We start from the raw sequence: 18,795 nt of genomic DNA on the forward strand, positions 1-18,795 counted from the left end.
TTGACGACTTTAGATTTAAAGTTTTTAGTTTTTTCCTTGTACTACTTGAATTTTATCATTTGCCTGCTATTTTGTGTTTGGAAAGGTGATCATTAATAAAATACTGAATCAAAGGGGTCTAAGGATGTGATAGAATTACAGTATGTTCTTTCAGTATTAGTCACACTGCTGGGAACACAAAGAATTCCGTGCAACACAATTATTTTATCAATTTTATTTTATTTTTATTATTAATATTTCGTTATTTTATTTTATTATAATTTTATTAATTATTAGTTCAATCACTTCTGAATGTAAACTCTCACATCATTATGAAGCAAGCCCAGCTTTTATTTTATATTATTATTATCGTTATTTATGTTTTATTATTTTTATTATTATTTAAACGGTCTACTAGTAATTTTTGTTGTACTGGCGTTTTAAAAAAATTCTATTTTTAGGTTTACAAGTCGACAACGCTCACCATTATGCTTGTTTCTGTTTTGAAGAGGGTCTCCTTTTTTCACATTAGGGAAGTAGGCGACAAGCTTCTTGTCATCTGTGTTTAGATTATAAAATCGTAGCAAATGGAACATTCTGGAGTTTATCACATGCAGATGGCATTTATACAACAACAAATATAACCAACCCCCTTTTGCAAAAAAACTTTCCTAATTCTCCATTCTGCAGAACGGAAAGAATTTGTAAAACAATTTGGTTCCAAACAGCATTTTACCCCAACACACAGACATTAAGTCAGTAATAATCTCAAAAGTAGTGATGGAATCACTTCCTCCCAGATCTGAACACAGAAAACAATACGGTTCTCAGGAAAGACTATTATGGACCCTCAGTATCACAAGTGCCAGTGTTAGTCTTTTGTTATTAGGTTGTGTAAACCTTGTGTTTTCAGTATATGTGCATGTGCGTGCGTGCGTTTGTTGTGGGTTCAGTAGTGAGACTGACAAACAGAATTGGATTTTAGTGCTTTGTGACCGAACCAACAATTAATTTAAACCTTGGAGTCAGAAAATTCAACAATCAAACCAAAAAAGACTGAATGTGTACTCGTGGCTCGCAGGCAATTTTCTTTGATGGACCACATCATATGATTCAGTTTTTGCTCTCCATCTGGCAACCGCAGTCTACTTCGGTTCTGGCGTTGAGCTCTTCCTATTCCTTTACTAAAAGGGAGTGTATGGCGTACTGTTTTAAAAGTGATCCATTTAAAGTCACGCTTGTAAATGACCTGTCAGAGAAAGTCTAAGCTAATGATTGCCAAACGAAGGAACGTCATGACTTTACTGCTTGGATCATTGCTGTTGTACTTCACTTTTGAAGGTGGCGGCAATCCACATTATGAACTATTGTCTGGTTTTAAAACTAATCAGGAAGTCTAACCATCTGTGACTTGTGAATGCTACAAATGGCAGCAGCGACAGACCTACACACTTCTGTGCCAGAATTTCACATATGTGGAGAGGCACAAATAAACACGAGGCAACAAATTTCACACAAATGAAAGCAGAGAGAGGACGTCCAGGCCTTCAATTGGCTAAAAAGAGATATTAAAGATTGCTGGAAGATGAGATAAAGTAGCAGCTGCTAATCTTTAAAGTACTCACGACATTCATTGAAAAGATCATCTGGTGTAGGCAAGACCCCCCATCGTCTCGGTTTAGTTCAGACATTGCAGCCGGATCCAAATTCTCTGCCACTTGAGGGGCATTACCCAATACATCTATTTCAACTGAAAATGTTCTGTCCTGCTTAGATGATTTGGGTATTCGAGAGATGTTTTGCGGGAAACTTAAATGCTACTATGAAATAAAATATTGAAATGGTTTACCTTTCTGTTATTCAAAAGTTGCACATTGATCTTTGAAACACTTCAACACGATTTAGACCTGCCGAGACTAAACGCCACTTTCAGCACTGCATCGGAAATGACAATGCTTCTTCTTTTAAAAGCATTTCTAAAAATTATTTTTCAGGCTCTAAAATAATATTCATGTTAAAGGAAGGGCTAAACCTGCACCGATTTTCATGTTAAAATTATACCCCAATAATTACCCCCCACCCCCATTCACGCAAAAGGTTAGGATCATTAACGCGATCAAGCCCATGAAGCATTTGAGCTTGGGCCTTTATTATCAGTCATCTGCCAACATTGTACAGTGCCAGTTTTTGTGTGTTCCTAAAAGACAAATAAAGGTTTGCACACCAAATGTCCTTAGTATTGTCCACTTTAAGAAATCCACAAGGTTTCATAGCCTTATTTTCGGTGTCAGGGAGCTGGGGGTCTAAATGACTGACCTTCGCCCACTTCCAAAGCCGGCTCCCCACGGTGACATCCTCCGCTTCATCTATGGGAAAGATGGGGGACGAAAAAGAAGAATGAAGGAAGAGAAAAGATGAGCAGTCACGATGAGGTCATTCATGAAGAGCAAAGGAAATGACGGAGGGGGAGCTTATGAGAAAACAGTGGGGACAAATAAGGGAGAAAGATCGCAAGAGCAGAGGGAGTCACAGATGGGGTTGTGGGAAAGAGCAACATGAAGAGAAAGAAAAAGCAGTTAGATAAACGAATGATCGGGAAGAGGAGAAGGAAAGCAAACTTACAGTAAACAGAAGAGCCCTTCCAGCAGAAAGCACCAGTGTGCTTTTAAACTAAACATGGCAAAAAGCCCACTGTTACACCCTTACATGTTTTTTGTCATCTTTTTACCAGCTCGGTGTCCACATACTGCCGCGGGACGGGGTGTTCGAGTCAAAGCAGGAATTTGCCAGCTTCTGAGGCCTAACAAGTGTAATGCATCCAACGTGCATGAGAGGGAAGTTTAACACCCCAAAAAATCACATCTCTGTGTTGAAAACAAATCAAATTGTTTTAATGTGGCAAGCAGCAATGACTGTGTAAATACCTGCTTATCTAAGCGCAGTGTTGTGGAAAAGGAACATTACAGTTATTTTGGGTGTTTTGGGAAATGTCCCAAAGGTGACTGTCGAGAGGCAGAGTGTTATTTTCGTCCTTAGACTTTTCATTATGGCTTGCTAAAACATATGTACCATCCAAAACGTGTAAGCATCAAGAAACAGTGTTGAGTTGATGCCATTCAATTGATCACGCATCACACTATGACCATTTAAAGAAGCACCTAACAATGAGCTAGTTGGCACTTAATTTTAGGCTAACCTACTTCGATGGGTTTGGTGTGGAAGAACAGAACAGAAAAGACCTTGCTGGCCCAACATTAGTGACCTCTCACTAAGGTTCTTCTGAACGGCATAGACAAACATTCCCACAGACACTAAAATCTTTCTGAAGAGTGTTTTAGATACAAAAGTATGTTTACAAAACAGAGATTATTGTGCACCAGCTTGAGTAGGAGGTTCCTTCTTGTATTGCTAGAAATAAATTTGGGCAGAATATAAACATTCTGTTAGTACAATTGAAAAATGGTGACCAGGGGCGAACCAAAATATAGTTTTACACATAACTAAACTCTGAAACCTGTATTATTCTGTTGAAACATTTCACAAGATGCACTCCAAGTTTAAGTTCACCTATAAAAACAAGCTTCATCATTCTGGAGGTCTGAACATGTTTGTGCAAAGCCATAATATGCAAAACCTCAAATGCCACATTCAGGCCTTAAGTGCTTTATTTTGCCTAACAAATGCAGGCATCTGATTGTTCTCTTTCTTTCCAAGATGACTGTCTAATAACTTCGAAGTAATTAAAAAAAAAAAGAAAATCTCTTAAAACCACAATAGTGTCAACACGGTATTACTGAGCTGGAACCCAACAGCCCTAGACTAGGCAAGCATGTGCATGCGTGTGTGTGTGTGTGTGTGTTTTTGTGCCAGAATTCTTACATAATGGATTAGCACATAAATGCCTGCCTTTATTAGGCAGATAAAATAACATCAGTTTCACATCTAAACACGCAGTCTAAAGACTTGCGTCAAAGCAGTGGGTACAAATGAGACAATCAAAATGTCTGCCGAGGTTAGACGTGCATTCAGAATTCCTGCAGAAGTGAGGGATGTGTGCAAGCGAACAGTCAAATTGGTGAAGCTTATTCTTATGGCCACTGCCTGAATGACGCAACAAAAATCCAGTCTAATTCGCCTTAATTCCTGAATGAAACCAGTGTCACCAGACTCACTGCACTACAGGCGCACAGCACTTGTTAATGAACAACATCCAGGCTAAATAAGATGACTGCTGACAAGAACATCTTCTCAAGCCTGGAACATAAAAATGTATTTCATTCTTTCTAAATCTGAATTTAAAAAAAAGGCTTTACAACTAAGGCACACTACTGCAGAATTCAGCGAGGTTATTGTGATAGTATCTCTCTAGCTTCTTAGGCAATTCAGGAAAACTTTTCTGAAATTCAATATTAGTGTTTAAAATATCGGCAGTACAAGTTTTCACTCCCTTTACCCTGATTATTTTGCCACGTATTTTTCCAAACTTTGTTTTCTCTCTTTGCAGTCCTGACATTGAATGAAGGGATGATGACACATTGAGATATATTTGAGCCGTAACAGAGGTATGATGGCTCCCGTATATAAGGGAAAGAGTGTGAAGTTGTCATGCACTTTTATTTAAATGCAGTAGTCATGGTATAAAAGGTCACACTGGTGTAGTAATATCCCACTTGACTGGATGTTTTTTTTTTAATAGTAATATCGGAGTTGGAATTTCCCAACAAGCTCCTGCAGGAAAAAAAAAAACACTATTGTGGTATTGAATTGAGTTCAGTTTTGTACAAGGCAAACATAGTTAAAAACTTAGTAATAAAAATATCCCACACATTCACACATATTGTGAGCACATGATTGCTTAGTGTAGAGTGCAGATGGATTGAGTTTGGTAATGTGACGTTGGTGACTTGATGATGAGCCACGGGCCTTCAATTTACAGAGAGAGGCGGAAATGTAAAAGGGAATCTGGAAAGAAGGCTATGAGAATATATGAGCAGTAGCACTAGGCGTCATACGCAAAGGATGCAGAAGAGATGAAGTGGAAAGTGACAAGAGTGAAGCTTCATCCCGAAGATGATATATGAGTGATTGAGATGGTACACTATATTAAATGCTGATTGAATTTCTACCTAAAATCCACTACAACTTTTAAAGGGAAAATAAATTGGCCTTCTGTAAACTTCCACTCTACGGTATGAATGCTGCTGGAACACTGAATTTCCCCCCTGGGATCAATACGTACACTATCTATATCTATCTATCTATCTATCTATCTATCTATCTATCTATCTATCTATCTATCTATCTATCTATCTATCTATCTATCTATCTATCTATCTATCTATCTATCTATCTATCTATCTATCTATCTATCTATCTATCCAACCCACTTTGTTGCTTTTCCATGACTTGCGCTATTGCAACATTCTCACGTCACTAAAACTCTGTGTCGTCTTGGTTGTATGATATCAAAATGAGAATGGCAGGAGGACTGATTAAATACCAAAAGAACCTCTCAAAAGGAAACATGTCGGCCAAAGATTTTCCTACTATGAAAGACAGATGAGCAGACACTCTACTCCTTCAAAGATGTACTGCATGTCTAAAATACTCGTACTGTCTTGTTTTTTCTCTTGCAACTCTCATTTGATGATTAGTAGTTGATTAGTGTGTATGTTTGTTTGAATTGTTTTGTTTTCTTGTACTTCGATTAGCATTTTTATTGTTTTATACATGTTTGAAATATTTTTCTTAAAGCAGCAAGATGGTGTGTGTCTGTGTCATTCTAGTTTTATGAGACATTATCAACAATAGTCAGATCAAGGTGCTCTGAAAGATCAGAGTGGTCAGATTGAGTGTTTTTGATTCTAGAATTTTGATTTTAATGCTGTTTTGCACACAAGTAATCCAACAGTCAGTCACAAGGCAGCTTGGCCACGAGTCGAGTCTTTCAAATAAAAAGGCCTGTAACAAAGTGAACTAGTCAAGGCCTGAATAGCTGCGGGGAAATCACTCAATTGGAAATTTGAGGAATTTGTCAAAGAGGATATCCTGAACCGTGTTCTACTGCTCACTGGGACAATTACACAAGCTTTTACAATATGCTTGACACAGTGCAGTACTTTGTAAGAATATACAGTATACATCTGGTATGAATTTCATTAGGACCTTTGTTACTCATCTCATTGGTTAGAACAGAACCTCTCTTATCTGGAGGATGGTGTACAGCAGCATACTTGTAAATACTTACAACTTGGGATGCTCAAAGGCACACATTTGCAAACCACCCTTACCCCCACCATCACACACACTCTCCTGCTTGAAATGCAACTGTTTTCTTAGCAACGGACCTTACAAGGACTCCAGACAGAACCTGACCAAACACTGCCATCAGTCATTCTGCCCCCGTCTGTGCTACATTCATTCACATCACCATCCCTGCTAAACAAACGCGGCCAACTGCTGCACTAGTGGGCTTCTGCTTGTACAGTAAAAACCTCTCCATGTAATATTGTGAAATGAAACGCCATTCTTATTCTTTACATATTACAGACGGAGCCTACCTGGATGTAAAAATACACTGAAAAACAAACAAAACAATATTAAGCAGCTTTGCCCCATTAATTGCAGTATTCTATGGGCCATCTACTTTAAGCTGATTTTTGTGGTCCATTTTAGGAACACATTGATCCGGCACTACCGGAGTACCCAACTTCTTTGTGTCTGGGATGAAACAGAGAGCTCAAAAATAAATATCCTTCTGTTTCCATGAACAAGGGTCTGACCATCAAGCACAATTGTTGTTTGCTGGCTGAAGCAGTTGTACAGCAACAACATTCTTCTCTGGGCAGCATTATGCCATTTAATGTGACAATGTTGCCTTGTTCAGAATTATTTTGCCAAGGAAAGATACTCATGCCACAAAAATCTTGATACATTGAAGTATTCAGGAGTTTTAATTAAATTATGTATGTAACCCATTTAATGTGCGACTACTGGAAACACAGTCAACTATTTTCTGACAGTTAAAATGATAATAATGAAAACTACAAAGATAATTCTTTCAAGCAAGCTATGTGCCTGTCTCAGAGTTAAACTGACCACCTATAGTATGTGTGAGCACACTTTCTATCAACGTGCCACATAAACAAACCAAATGTTTGTCTCTCATATCTACCAAGTTAAGCTTAAAAGCTCACATTTTTAAAAAAAGGTCAAATGGCAAGCGGTGCACACCACATCTAGTACAAAAATTATGCTTGACTGTAGCTAAAAGCGCTTATTATACTAAACGTCTGTGCTCCAATCACACTGCCAAGCCCAGTAAAGTTCTATATATACCGTGTAACCAATTCAAAGCACCAACAGTAAATCACGCGGGGACTTCAGCAAGATCCAAAGCAAGCCATCAACTGAGCAAGAATATGACCGATGCTGATTCTCCTGCATAACAACCACCAACAAAAAGCAAGCTCATTTTTGAAATTGTGTAACCAATCATTTACTCACAGTGTGAAAAACAAACAAACAAACAAACAAAATCAGTCCATCAGCTCCGAGTCATCCAGCTGACTGTCAGTGGCAACTACAAGTCATCAACTGTCTCAACAAACAAAGACAAACAAAAGCATCATTAGCTGGCATTCACAAAACAAAAGACTGATTCAACTCTGTGGGGTGACAGCATGACATACAAGTTAAAACCAGCACACTTGGAATTTAACCCGCAGAGTGCAAACTTATCATCACTCAGCTCATCAATATCCACTAACCACGTAATGTGGATGAAAATGGCTTGGTAACCTTTATAAAAATCCCAGACATCTTGTTCTGCTTGCTAGACATACGTACACTGACAGAGGAAACTTACTTTTTGATCTTGAAGCATCCATACATTCCGGCGGTGCCGTAGAAGGACTCAAATCTTGGTTGTAATAATCAAATAGATCTTCCTCGCGTATGTCTGTCCAACTGCAGAAACTGTTGCATGAAACGCAGAAGCAATGACCTCTTTCTGTCTTAAATTTGTTTCTCAGTGAGAGATGATTACTCTCGTCCCAGTCAAACTATCCTCTGAAGTTCCTCCCACTTATGGAGCTTCACTGTAGTCAGATTACATACAGAATTCCCTTTAACCAAATGTTGGCCAAAGGAAAAAAAAGGAAGGCAGGAAAGCAAGGCAAACTTTACCGTTCCAGGATTTGAATGCACAATACCACAAAACCATCATTCTTTTCAGATGAGTCCGGATTTTGTGAGTCTTCAAAAACAGTTTTTTCCCTTCAGTAGTTTGCAAGCGATCCTCTGAGAGCTACAGTGCAATGTTTAACTAAAGGCGAAACAATGGACTACATGACTAAGTGGCTGACTGCTGCATGCCTCGCTCCTCTCGTCCCGGTCACCATGGATGGTAATGCTGCAGAGGGAGGAGGGCAGCGGGAGGGCCGCGGGAGGGAGGAGGGCGAGACTGCCCACTCAACTTCCTGGACTCTACTCTTCTGTCTTCTTAAATTGTGCATATTGCAGATTCTTAAACATACAGTTGAGTTTGTAGAAAGAAGTCAAAAAATCAGAGTTGGACACCTATGTTTCAAAATGTTAAACCGAACGTTTGGACATTTCTTGGATATTATTATAGTATATTGCAAACCAATATAGAGCTCTGAATTGCATTGAGACAATGTGTTTTATTATTGTTTGGAAAGGGAAGAGGTGGGATCAGCCCGCTGATAAAGACTGGATCTGCACTAGCTTTTATTTCATGGTATTTACGTACATCTAGATAGTTTCTCCCTTCACTCTCCACTTCGAGAGCTAAAATTCAGGCTCTAATGAGGGACCATCAGGTCCGCAGACTAGAGTCTACTGGAGTGCAGAAGACAAAGCAGGCCCTTTCTGTTGCTGGTCCTTCCCTCTGGAATGACCTCCCCTTAAATGTTTGCCCCCTCTCTGTACAGCTTTAAAACTTGTTTGAAGAAGCATTTTTATTCTTTGCCTTTTGACTGACTTTGTTGCTAATGTTCCATTGGTGTTTACTTTATATATTTCTTACCACTAATGTATATTAATTTGTGTCTTTGGAGTTGTACCATTAAATTATACGTAAAGCGCTTTTTTACAGTTGCAGCTTTATTGATGATGTACCTCATGACGGTCACAAAAGAATGAATTCTGAAATCTATTTTGTCTGGCAGTTTACAGAAAAATGCCTCCAAACTAAATCTGAGAAGCTTCATCATGCAACAAGATAATGACCCAACACATACCTTAACTCAATAGAGCCTGCATTATACCTTCTGAAGAAGAGACTGAATGGAAAAACCTCAAGAAACAAATAACGGAAAGCAAAGGCCTGGAAAATCATTTCAAATAAAGAATGCAACAGTCTGGTGAAGCCAATGATGAAATCGTCGATAAAAGATCCATTATTCTAAACCAACAACAAATATTTTGAAGCAAACTAGAAAATAACACAAATATATTTGGCAGTGCAAAGGACTCTCGCATCAAATTTTACCATTCAAGAACGGCACTAAACTGCTGAACAGCAAGCCAACATCAAGCACAAGACCTAATTTTTCAACTCACTCAAAAGGTTAATAGTATTGGGGGACTATGTTTGTCCTGAATGTCATTCCAAACTCACAAAAAAATATTAGACCTACTCATCTTCTTGTATCGGGCAGGAGTACTACAGTACTGTTACTACTACTACTACTACTACTACTGTACTTTGGAAGTAGTAAGCAGCACAACCAAGACGCGTCTGCCACCTAGTGGTGAATGGTGGTATTACAACTTAAAACTACAGTTGATGCATATTTGCAGTTTAGCACATGCAAATTGGCATATTGTATTTTTTCAACATTTGTTTTTCGGTATTTGTTTTGTTGTTTTTCTTTCCCCATTTACCCCTCACAATTTATGGAAAGATATAGTGAATGTTTTTCATTTTTTTTGAAGAATTATTTGGGTTTGTATAAAAAGAAAAACATTTTTACCATTTTTTTTTTTTTTTAAATGAATCAAGGGTACACCAATTGCCCATCCCTGCATTAAGTGATTTTTAGCTCACAACCATCATTTCTAGTCTTTGTGTTGCCATGTTTGCACTGCATTGTAGTAGTTATCCTACGGTAGAGTTATTCATTTATTTATTGATTGATTTTCAGCAATTCACCAGTGGCCCATAGAGCACACACACTCACTGTTTGTGTTTACAACATTGATGGGACATGCACACTATAACCCAATCTAAGAGCAATGTCACACATTTAGACACGAAAGCTTGAAACTGTGCGCACATGTACTATATGACACTGCATTATATCTATTGTTGCTTCCAACATTTTAAGCCTCACAAATACATACCAAATTTGTTTTGCAAATAATTCAGCAACTGTTGTCTTATATTACTGCTTTGAAATTGGACTTCATGTTAACATATTGCATATAGCATATTGTGCTGTGTGTGCATAAAATATAGAAACACTGACCAGTTATAAACCTGTCTTTACAAATATAAAAAAAAATTTGTTCTAATTTTGATCTTCCATTGGCATTTTTTTTGTTCTAATTTTGATCTTCCATTGGCATTGGATATCTTTATAATGTGCACGTAGTCATTGGATATCTTTATAATGTGCACGTCGTCATAATGTTGTTGCCTGCCGGTGCATATTGAACCGGATTTAACAGTTACAACCTGCTACATTGTCATGCTCCACTTCCAAAAAAGGAGTTTCCATTGTGCACAAAAATCAATATTGCGGCTTGTATTGATGACTAAATGTCTATGATGGGCCTTCCATTCATTTTGCAGCCACTAGATGCATCACCACTACCAGAAAGTGAACAAAAAAAGGGATGAGCCGGAGGTGTATTGTGGTCATCATTGTTCGATTTAACACAGACAAGGGATGCTTGACGGGCCTTATGTTACTCATTTGATCTAAGCTCGGGGGCAAGAGACTGCAAACGGCCTGTCGCAGCTGATCACAGTAAGTAGGGAGCTTACTGTAAATACGGACTGCAAGTTCAGCTCCACAGGCTTATCTGTGTGTATATGTGTGGCCGCGAGGTGACATGAGGCTTGATTTTGAGCTGGACCGTTGCTCAATCCTCCCAAGGTGGATCCTCTCAGAGGGAAATTGGCAAGTTTATTGAATTTATTATGTGGTGATTTTTGAGAAGAGGCAGACTTCAACTTGGTCAAAATTGTTGGAGAATTAGCGAGCTTTCAAAAAGAAAAAAAAAAGATCATGGAATAAAGCTGCGTTGACTCACAGCACATCAAACTTGGTCGAGTCACAAAAATAATGTGCTGGATGTGAAAAAGGAGGGGAAATTGGAACAACATGACTATCACTAACAGAGAGTAAATTTCTCAATTCTAACATGCTCTGACTTAGTCATCTGTGCGTCATTCCTTGAAGATGTGTCTGTGGTTCAACAATGTAATGTCCCAAGGTGGGTGCATCGTAACACTGCCAAAAAGAAAAGTTCTAATTTTCCATTAGAAATGGCATGTGTTTACCGAAGAAACGTGATGGTGACAAGGACAATTTTCGAAAGAAAGAGAGAGAGAGAGAAAGAGAGAGAGAAAGAAAGAAAGAGAGAAAGAAAGAAAGAAAGAAAGAAAGAAAGAAAGAAAGAAAGAAAGAAAGAAAGAAAGAAAGAAAGAAAGAAAGAAAGAAAGAAAAAGCATAATACACACAAATAAGCGGGAAAACATTGGAACAACATGATTGGACAGCGCTAAAACGCTTTCGGCAATAGCATGGAAGAATTCATTCATTCATTCATCATCGCTTTTATGTCCATGAGCTCTATGTTGTCACAACTTTCATCTTGTTCCCTCGGAACATGTTCCTAATTTTCTATTGTATAGTGTAGTATATCTAAATCAATATTTTATAGGACTGATAAAATTTACATCTGTACAGTCATTATTTTATTCAAACATTCTTGCGTAATCATCAACCTAGAAAGCCCCTTTAAATGTCTTCATGTTTTAGAGTTAAAGAAATAATCTACCATAATTTTTAGACTATAAAATGCACCTGAACATAAACCGCACGAGCTAAAATTTGGGGATAATCCTGTTTTGTTCATATATAAACCGAACTAGACTATAAGCCGCAGGTGTTTTAACGTTCAATTTCCATATGTAAAAGAATACGCACAAATTATACAATATCATCAAAATCATGAAAAAATCAGACATAAGACGCACTGGACAATGAGCTGCAGGGTTCGAAGCTCGTGCAAAAAGTAGCGGCTTTTAGTCTGGAAAATACGGAAATTAAATTAAACGTTTAAATGGTGAAAAGTAGTGTGTAATAGTTTGCAGTGGTGTATTCACACAATGTCTGAAAAATGTTTTACACATTTTACACTGCTTTGGCTGTGTCTTGGATGTTTTTTTCTGACTTAATTGACTCCAGATGGAATGTAATACCATACCAGAGGGGCACCACGTAAAAAGAAGACCTCTTCCTCGTCTAATAACCAACTGTACATAGATGCGATCTCTAACTGAAACAACACATGCTTTTTTGTCCCAAAATATTTCAAATAAAATGTAAACCACATTCAAGCCTGGCTTCAGTTACTTAAAAGAAGGAAAGTAGGTCACAGTGTGTGTTAGCGCTTGGCTGCCAGAAAATGGAGTGCACAATAATGCGCAGGTTAAACACAGCAACACACCAAAGACAGACTGGTGCCATTCGTAGTCATTTAGTGCCCTCAAAAGTTTTAACTTTGTAGTTTTACGTGATTAAACTTGGAATAACAGCCGCTAAAATGACATTCTTACATAACTGAGAGAATAAAACCAAAACTTCCACAGTAGCAAGTCAATGCCAGTGGAGTCTCCAACCAAGAGGAATTTGGGTCAAATCCACATCTTAAGTCGTACAAAAGAGGGGGAAAAAATTCTAAATATAAACGAATTAGAGGCTGACCAAAACCATGGAAAAAACTGCGATTGTGTCTATCTACTGTAGATAAAACGGCTGTGGATCATATTTATTGTTCTCTTTGTACACATATTTGAGCTACATTGGTGAAACTCTGCGCCATGTTAAGTGGGAGATATTGACAGTATTTCCATTAAGAAAATCGATGCAATACTTCCTGCACCACTAAGGCTGCAGCCCATGCCATAAAGTCTCGCAACAAGTCCCAAGCTGGTTTGTGAGGGAAATGTGATGCTCTTTTGCTAAATGGTGTTTATATAAAACTTCCACAGAATGAGTAGTCTGAAAGCAACACTCCGATCCTATGGAAAAAAATAACGTGTAGGCTCATCAGATGAGGATGTTCTCAGAGTGTTTAAAAAACACGTGAATTGAAAGTCTCTAATGTGCAAGTGTCAAAGCTCAACCAAGAGCAGAAGGGCTTGTCCCTCCCAAAATAAGTGTGAGGATACATATTTATCAATTATGTGACTATGTGTTTACACAACCAAGAGGACCGTGGGTCAAGTGAGTTTCCCTTGGAAGAAAGAAAAAAACACGGATATTGGTATTTCCTGAATGAGACTGGAGAACACCCACTTTGTCTCCTTGGACTTTTTCAACAAGGCAAGTCTTGCTGTCAAACCATTAAGGCCTTCATCTCATCTTCTGTAAGAAGCCCTGTTTTGCAGAGACCACCAGTTAGAAGTATTGGAATTCCACACTTTGGATTTCTTCTCATGATTTATTAAAGCATTAATGAACAAAGTTGAAATTAGGCTGCTATAGGCCTGACTTAGAGAGAGTTTCAGTGAAGCATTATGTTTATCATTGTATTTGTAGTAGAGGGATGCGCTGCTTTAAACTGTACACTTGATGAATTGCAAAAATGCAATTTATAATACTACACTGTACACTAAAGTTACCATCCTGAAAATGTGTGTGTGCGCTTTGACAATACTCAGCTGTCTCAATCCCTCATGTATTGAATGTCCTTCCAAATCTATTTGTTTATCATACGCGGGTGAGCTCGGTGGGGCAAAGAACACATCAGACAGGTCACCGGCCAACTGCAACCAACTCTTCATACTCGCACTCACACCTATGGATAGTTTCGAGAGCAGAGGTGTCAAGTCAAAGGTCCATATCTGGTTTGCCACATTTTTTTTTTTTTTTGTGCCCCGCAAAAGCAAATCAATTTGTTGTTCAGTATGTAGAATAATGAAACATTTGAGAGATCATAACGTCCCTCTGAGAGCAACCACGCAGTACAGCAATGTCACACAAGTACAGGGAAAACATACTAAATTTACAAAGGCTGACATTCAAACCATGGAACCTGGAGCTATGAGGCAAACTATTTTTTGTTTCTATTCTTATTGATTGCCAGTGTCACACTGAGCAGATTGTTGCCGGGAATAATTATGTCAATGTGGAGGTCTGTGTGGATATACGCTGGCCTGATAATCCTACTTAACATCATTATTGACAAATTAATATCATGCCCATTCCAGTTTTTTTTTTTTTTTTTTAAATGACTCATGTATGCAAATCTGGAAGCCGTGGCATTCAGTTTGGCCTTGCCTGACCTACCCAACTAGGTAAATTTTGGAGTAAATCTTTTGCAACAGCTTTGTTAGAAAGCTTCCACGGAAGATTTTCCATGCTGCTTTTTTGACATCATCTCTTCCTTTTTATTTATTGTGTGGCTTCTCTCCAACCATCCTCTCTCCAGATCTCATTCTGTATCTTCTTCATGTGCGGAGGAGGCGTCGCCGCCGTCGCTGCTCTCTGGCGCCCTGAATTCCACTTCACATCTGGAAGCCATCTTCTCTCTCTCTCTCGCTTAGTCAAACACTCACTGATTTTTGGTGTAGCTCATTGCTGTAATGTAAATAACCCTATAATCATACTCCTGCCGTCAGTTTGCCACCCTCCATGCTGTGCGAGTCTGTTTTCACATAGAAAACACTCCTCCACCTAAGAGCATCTTTTTCTTCTTCGCCATCCCAAGCTGAGATTTATGCTGTGCTAAAACCACAACAATCTTCATTAATTGTACATCAAGAGCGTGTGTGTATGTGTGTTTGTGTCCATACATGCGGTGGAATTCGACATCTTCTCCATTAGGATTTCTATCATTTGGATCATGTTCATGTAGCTCGACAAAAATCTTTTTTCACTAACATTTGTAGACTAACCGTTCACAGCACTGTTGTTACCCAAAATTTACCAACATACTTTCCCCTTAAAAGGCTTTGTATGATGCTCGTGTAAAAAAAAAAAGACTTGGCACAACTTTACATTCCTGGCTTTGAGGTCCCATGTGAAGTTGAATTATCTGATGAGTAAAATGAGTTTTTTCTTCTTGTTCCTTTTTTTAATGATTGCCATTTTTGGATTCAAATCTACATAAAATCAAATGTATCTGTATAAATTGTTACCTGGAACTAAATTATATTTATTTTCTGTCATGGTCCAAGGGACCACCATTATAACCGAGAAGCAACTCGGGGACCACTGTTTTGGCGAAATATTATTTTATTTCGCACCAAAGGAGGATAGACCTATAGAGGCTATTTATTTGCATCTGTATGTCTATCTAGGGAATCTCAGCAACATTTGACATAATTCGGATGAGTAAATGATCTACAAAAGTAGCTGGAAAATAAATCAAGTCTATATAATAAATCAATTTCATTTTTAAAAATGTTTTAAAATGATTTTCCATTTCCAATTTTCCGGACGCCTTGCAATACCACCTCAGACCAATAGAGGGCCGCAGACCACCGGTTGACGTAAACTAAACTCATGGTCTGAAACTGAAACCTTATAAAATTGATCAATACTGTTCCATCTTATAATGTCTGTTGGGTGACAACGTCACGGCAAATTCCAAAATGGGGCAAAATTATACTACCTGATGCCCATGAGCTTCATGTTGGTTGCCGGTTGGTCTTAAACGTGGCGCATTTCATTCATAAATACTGTATGTGACACCAAACTATATGTATTGGGTTATATTTTTTAAATCATCCCACTGTGTGGCACAGCCACCAAATATACACACAAACTTTGTAAATTGATTGATGTCACATGTCTTGCTAAATTGCTTTGTATAAACAGATGCCTTTTGTTTCAAAAACCAATTATTGTATGTGTGGGCAGCTCTAACAGTGTGATCATGGAGGGACAATCAATGGTGAAACTAATTAGCTTTTCCATGGCGACATGGTGTACCTGTCACAGTGAGTTACAACAAGCATTGGATTGTCTACTGAAGTACTATCACGATAGAGAACTGAACATGACATCTTTGTACACACTCTCACATGGTTTGTCTGATGACCTAGTGAGGGATGACCTGATCAGGCTTCTCTAATCAGGATTCCTGAGAGTGGCACGTGCGGGCACAACCAAACACCCACACACGCACAAACACCCAAACACACACCAAGCCTATCAGTTAGATTACCAGCTCTGAAGCTTTTAAATGGACATAACCTAGCCAAAATAGTGAAACACATCCCACATAGCAAAGACATTTGGCCCATATTTGGCATGAACCTGGCACAGATGGCATTCAGTCGGCACTGCCATAAACCATGTGAACAGAACATGACCCAAGAGTGGCAAAGCAGGCACTGTCTTGACTCTGGCACTCGAGATGTGGGCCAGTTTTTGAGTGAAGTATCTGGCCCAGAAATCAATTTAGTACTCTGGGCCATACTCAATATCACAATTAATTGAAGGGCCTACAATAAGCTACTGAAGAATTCATTAAACATCTGACTGGTGTACTAAATCGTTCACCTACAAGCATCGGCTTTGTTGTTACAACAAGTGAGACCGTTTCGCTCGCTAGCAGGAGCAAAAATATGTCTACAAGTTGCGCAATAGTGCAGGTCGAATTATTTGGTTACACTGAAGACTGACTCCATGTTACAAGTGGAGAAAAACAAGTCAACAACCACATGCTACCAGAACTATAGTGAAATAAACTCCAACTAGTTCATCTTGAGCTTCACTAGTAGTCGCTACTTGAAGTGTGCAGATGTCAATTACTAGTTTTGCCACTCCAGTGTACCATCTTATTGGTATGCAGAAATGGAAATCAGTAATGGGGGGAAAAGTTAACAGTGAGTCCAAGTCGTTTAACTAGTGCACCCCAGTCATCGTCTATTAGTGTGGTGAATTGTACTAGTATACGGACAAAAAGCGTACTAGTGGGAGATCGAATTAAATTCTTATTTCCTTATATGGGCCAAGATCTCTACGGTATATTTCACGCCCATGCACGTCCGTACATATCCACGTGCACGCGCACGCACAGAAACCAACAGGCGTGTGCACCAGAATCTCTCCGTCTGTGTTTAGGATTACAGTCGTTCCATCGCAGTTAAAGATAACTGGTTAATCTGCAGCGCCCTTGATTTGTCTCTTTGTCAAACACGGTCACCGTACTCTCTCATAATGTTGTGCCATGGAGAAACAGAATTAAACTATGTGACAAGATGCCGTTGACAGATTAGAATTCTATCTCGCACGGAGCCAAGTAAATCTAAACTACAACCCTGCAAACCAGCCTTTAAATAAATCACGCACTGTTAATTGGGAATGTTCATAGGACAAAAACGCTTAAAAGTGAAAATGAATGATCTGCAGAGGAGCATTATAAACATAAGTGGTTTTGGACGAAATGGTACAGTCCCAGACTGAAATACTAATTTCAACAAATTTATGGACCGCATATATCGATTACCGATCACTACTTCCCGCAGCCAACAAACTCGTCATCTGCGCCAAAAGCAAAGTCAAAGTTGCTCTCGCACATAAGAGCCAAAGTTGGTGTGTTACAGGTTTATGAAAGCAAAAAGCACTTACGGTGTTTCCTGGATCTCAAACGGCCTTAGAGTGAAGTCATCTCTCAGGGAGTGAAACCAAGTCATCAGCGCTGTTGGTGGACTAATGATTGGATTATTTGTCTCAGTCCTGCCCAGCTTCCTCGGCTCTACCACGATGCGTTCAAAGCCGCCTCGGAAAATTGCAAATACTAAAAAGTAAATGACGTTTCTAAGTACATTTACTACGTTATAGTATGAGCACTTAATCTCTCCAAAACTGCTTGAAGAGATATTGAACGCGGTATGATTAATAAACATTTCCAAATCGACAGTAACAAAGGTACATTTTAAATAAAGGCTGGACATGGCACAACGTAATTTCATTCCTAAAATAGTGTTTTGTCACTTTAGTGCATGCAGTATGGCTATGGCAATCAAATTGCAGTATATTTTGCAGTTCTGAGTTTCTGAGTCGAAAAAATATTTACGGTGTTCCAAAGATTCAATTGATGACACGCTCTAAAGATTCAATTAACAGCTTAAAGGCATTGAAGGCACACGCGTCGTCACAAGGCAGGTCATAGGGCAAATTACTTTAAAACCGAAAATAGTAAGAATAAGTGGTACGGGAAAATGATGGATGGCTGTTTTAGCTTGATTTAAAATAAATAATATTTTTCAGGTGGAAATGTATCATTTTCTGAAGTCTGATAACCCTCCTAGGGATGTTCCGATCAGTATTTTGTGCTACCGATTGTCCAGGAGTGTGATTCGCCGATATACCGATCCAATCGCGATCACGTGGCTTCGGTGTAAAAATTTCAGTTTTGAGCTACGACTACCATTTTTTCTTAAATAATTTGTTAGAATTTTTCTTTCAATTATTTAACAATTGTTAAATGTATTTATTTTTCAAGAACAGGACAAGGCTTCAAATGGAGTGCAGAAAATGCACAAACAAATGATTCAGTTAATGTGTTGGTTTGTAACATGTCAGAAAATTGAGGGGAAATATG

General features: G+C 38.6%; 1 protein-coding gene across 7 annotated transcripts in view; it reads right to left on the reverse strand.

Annotated features, from left to right (window-relative positions):
- Window positions 1–17,941, reverse strand: part of zgc:66433 (uncharacterized protein LOC321250 homolog) — a 38,291-nt gene extending 20,350 nt beyond the window's left edge. For 2 of the 7 annotated variants that reach the window (XM_037261010.1, XM_037261007.1), the window contains exons 1-2: window positions 7,847–8,377; window positions 2,296–2,345 (exon numbers count right to left, since the gene is read on the reverse strand). In XM_037261010.1, the coding sequence (XP_037116905.1) occupies window positions 2,296–2,345; window positions 7,847–7,864 (68 nt within the window). In that variant the 5' untranslated portion in view covers window positions 7,865–8,377. Of the gene's footprint in view, window positions 1–2,295; window positions 2,346–7,846; window positions 8,378–17,819 lie in introns of those variants that run through there. The other 5 variants (XM_037261012.1, XM_037261013.1, XM_037261009.1 and 2 more) reach the window with 5 other exon arrangements.
- Between the last annotated feature and the right edge of the window lie 854 nt (window positions 17,942–18,795).

The sequence above is a fragment of the Syngnathus acus genome, chromosome 10 (genome assembly GCF_901709675.1).
Source record: "Syngnathus acus chromosome 10, fSynAcu1.2, whole genome shotgun sequence".
NCBI classification, from domain to species: domain Eukaryota; kingdom Metazoa; phylum Chordata; class Actinopteri; order Syngnathiformes; family Syngnathidae; genus Syngnathus; species Syngnathus acus.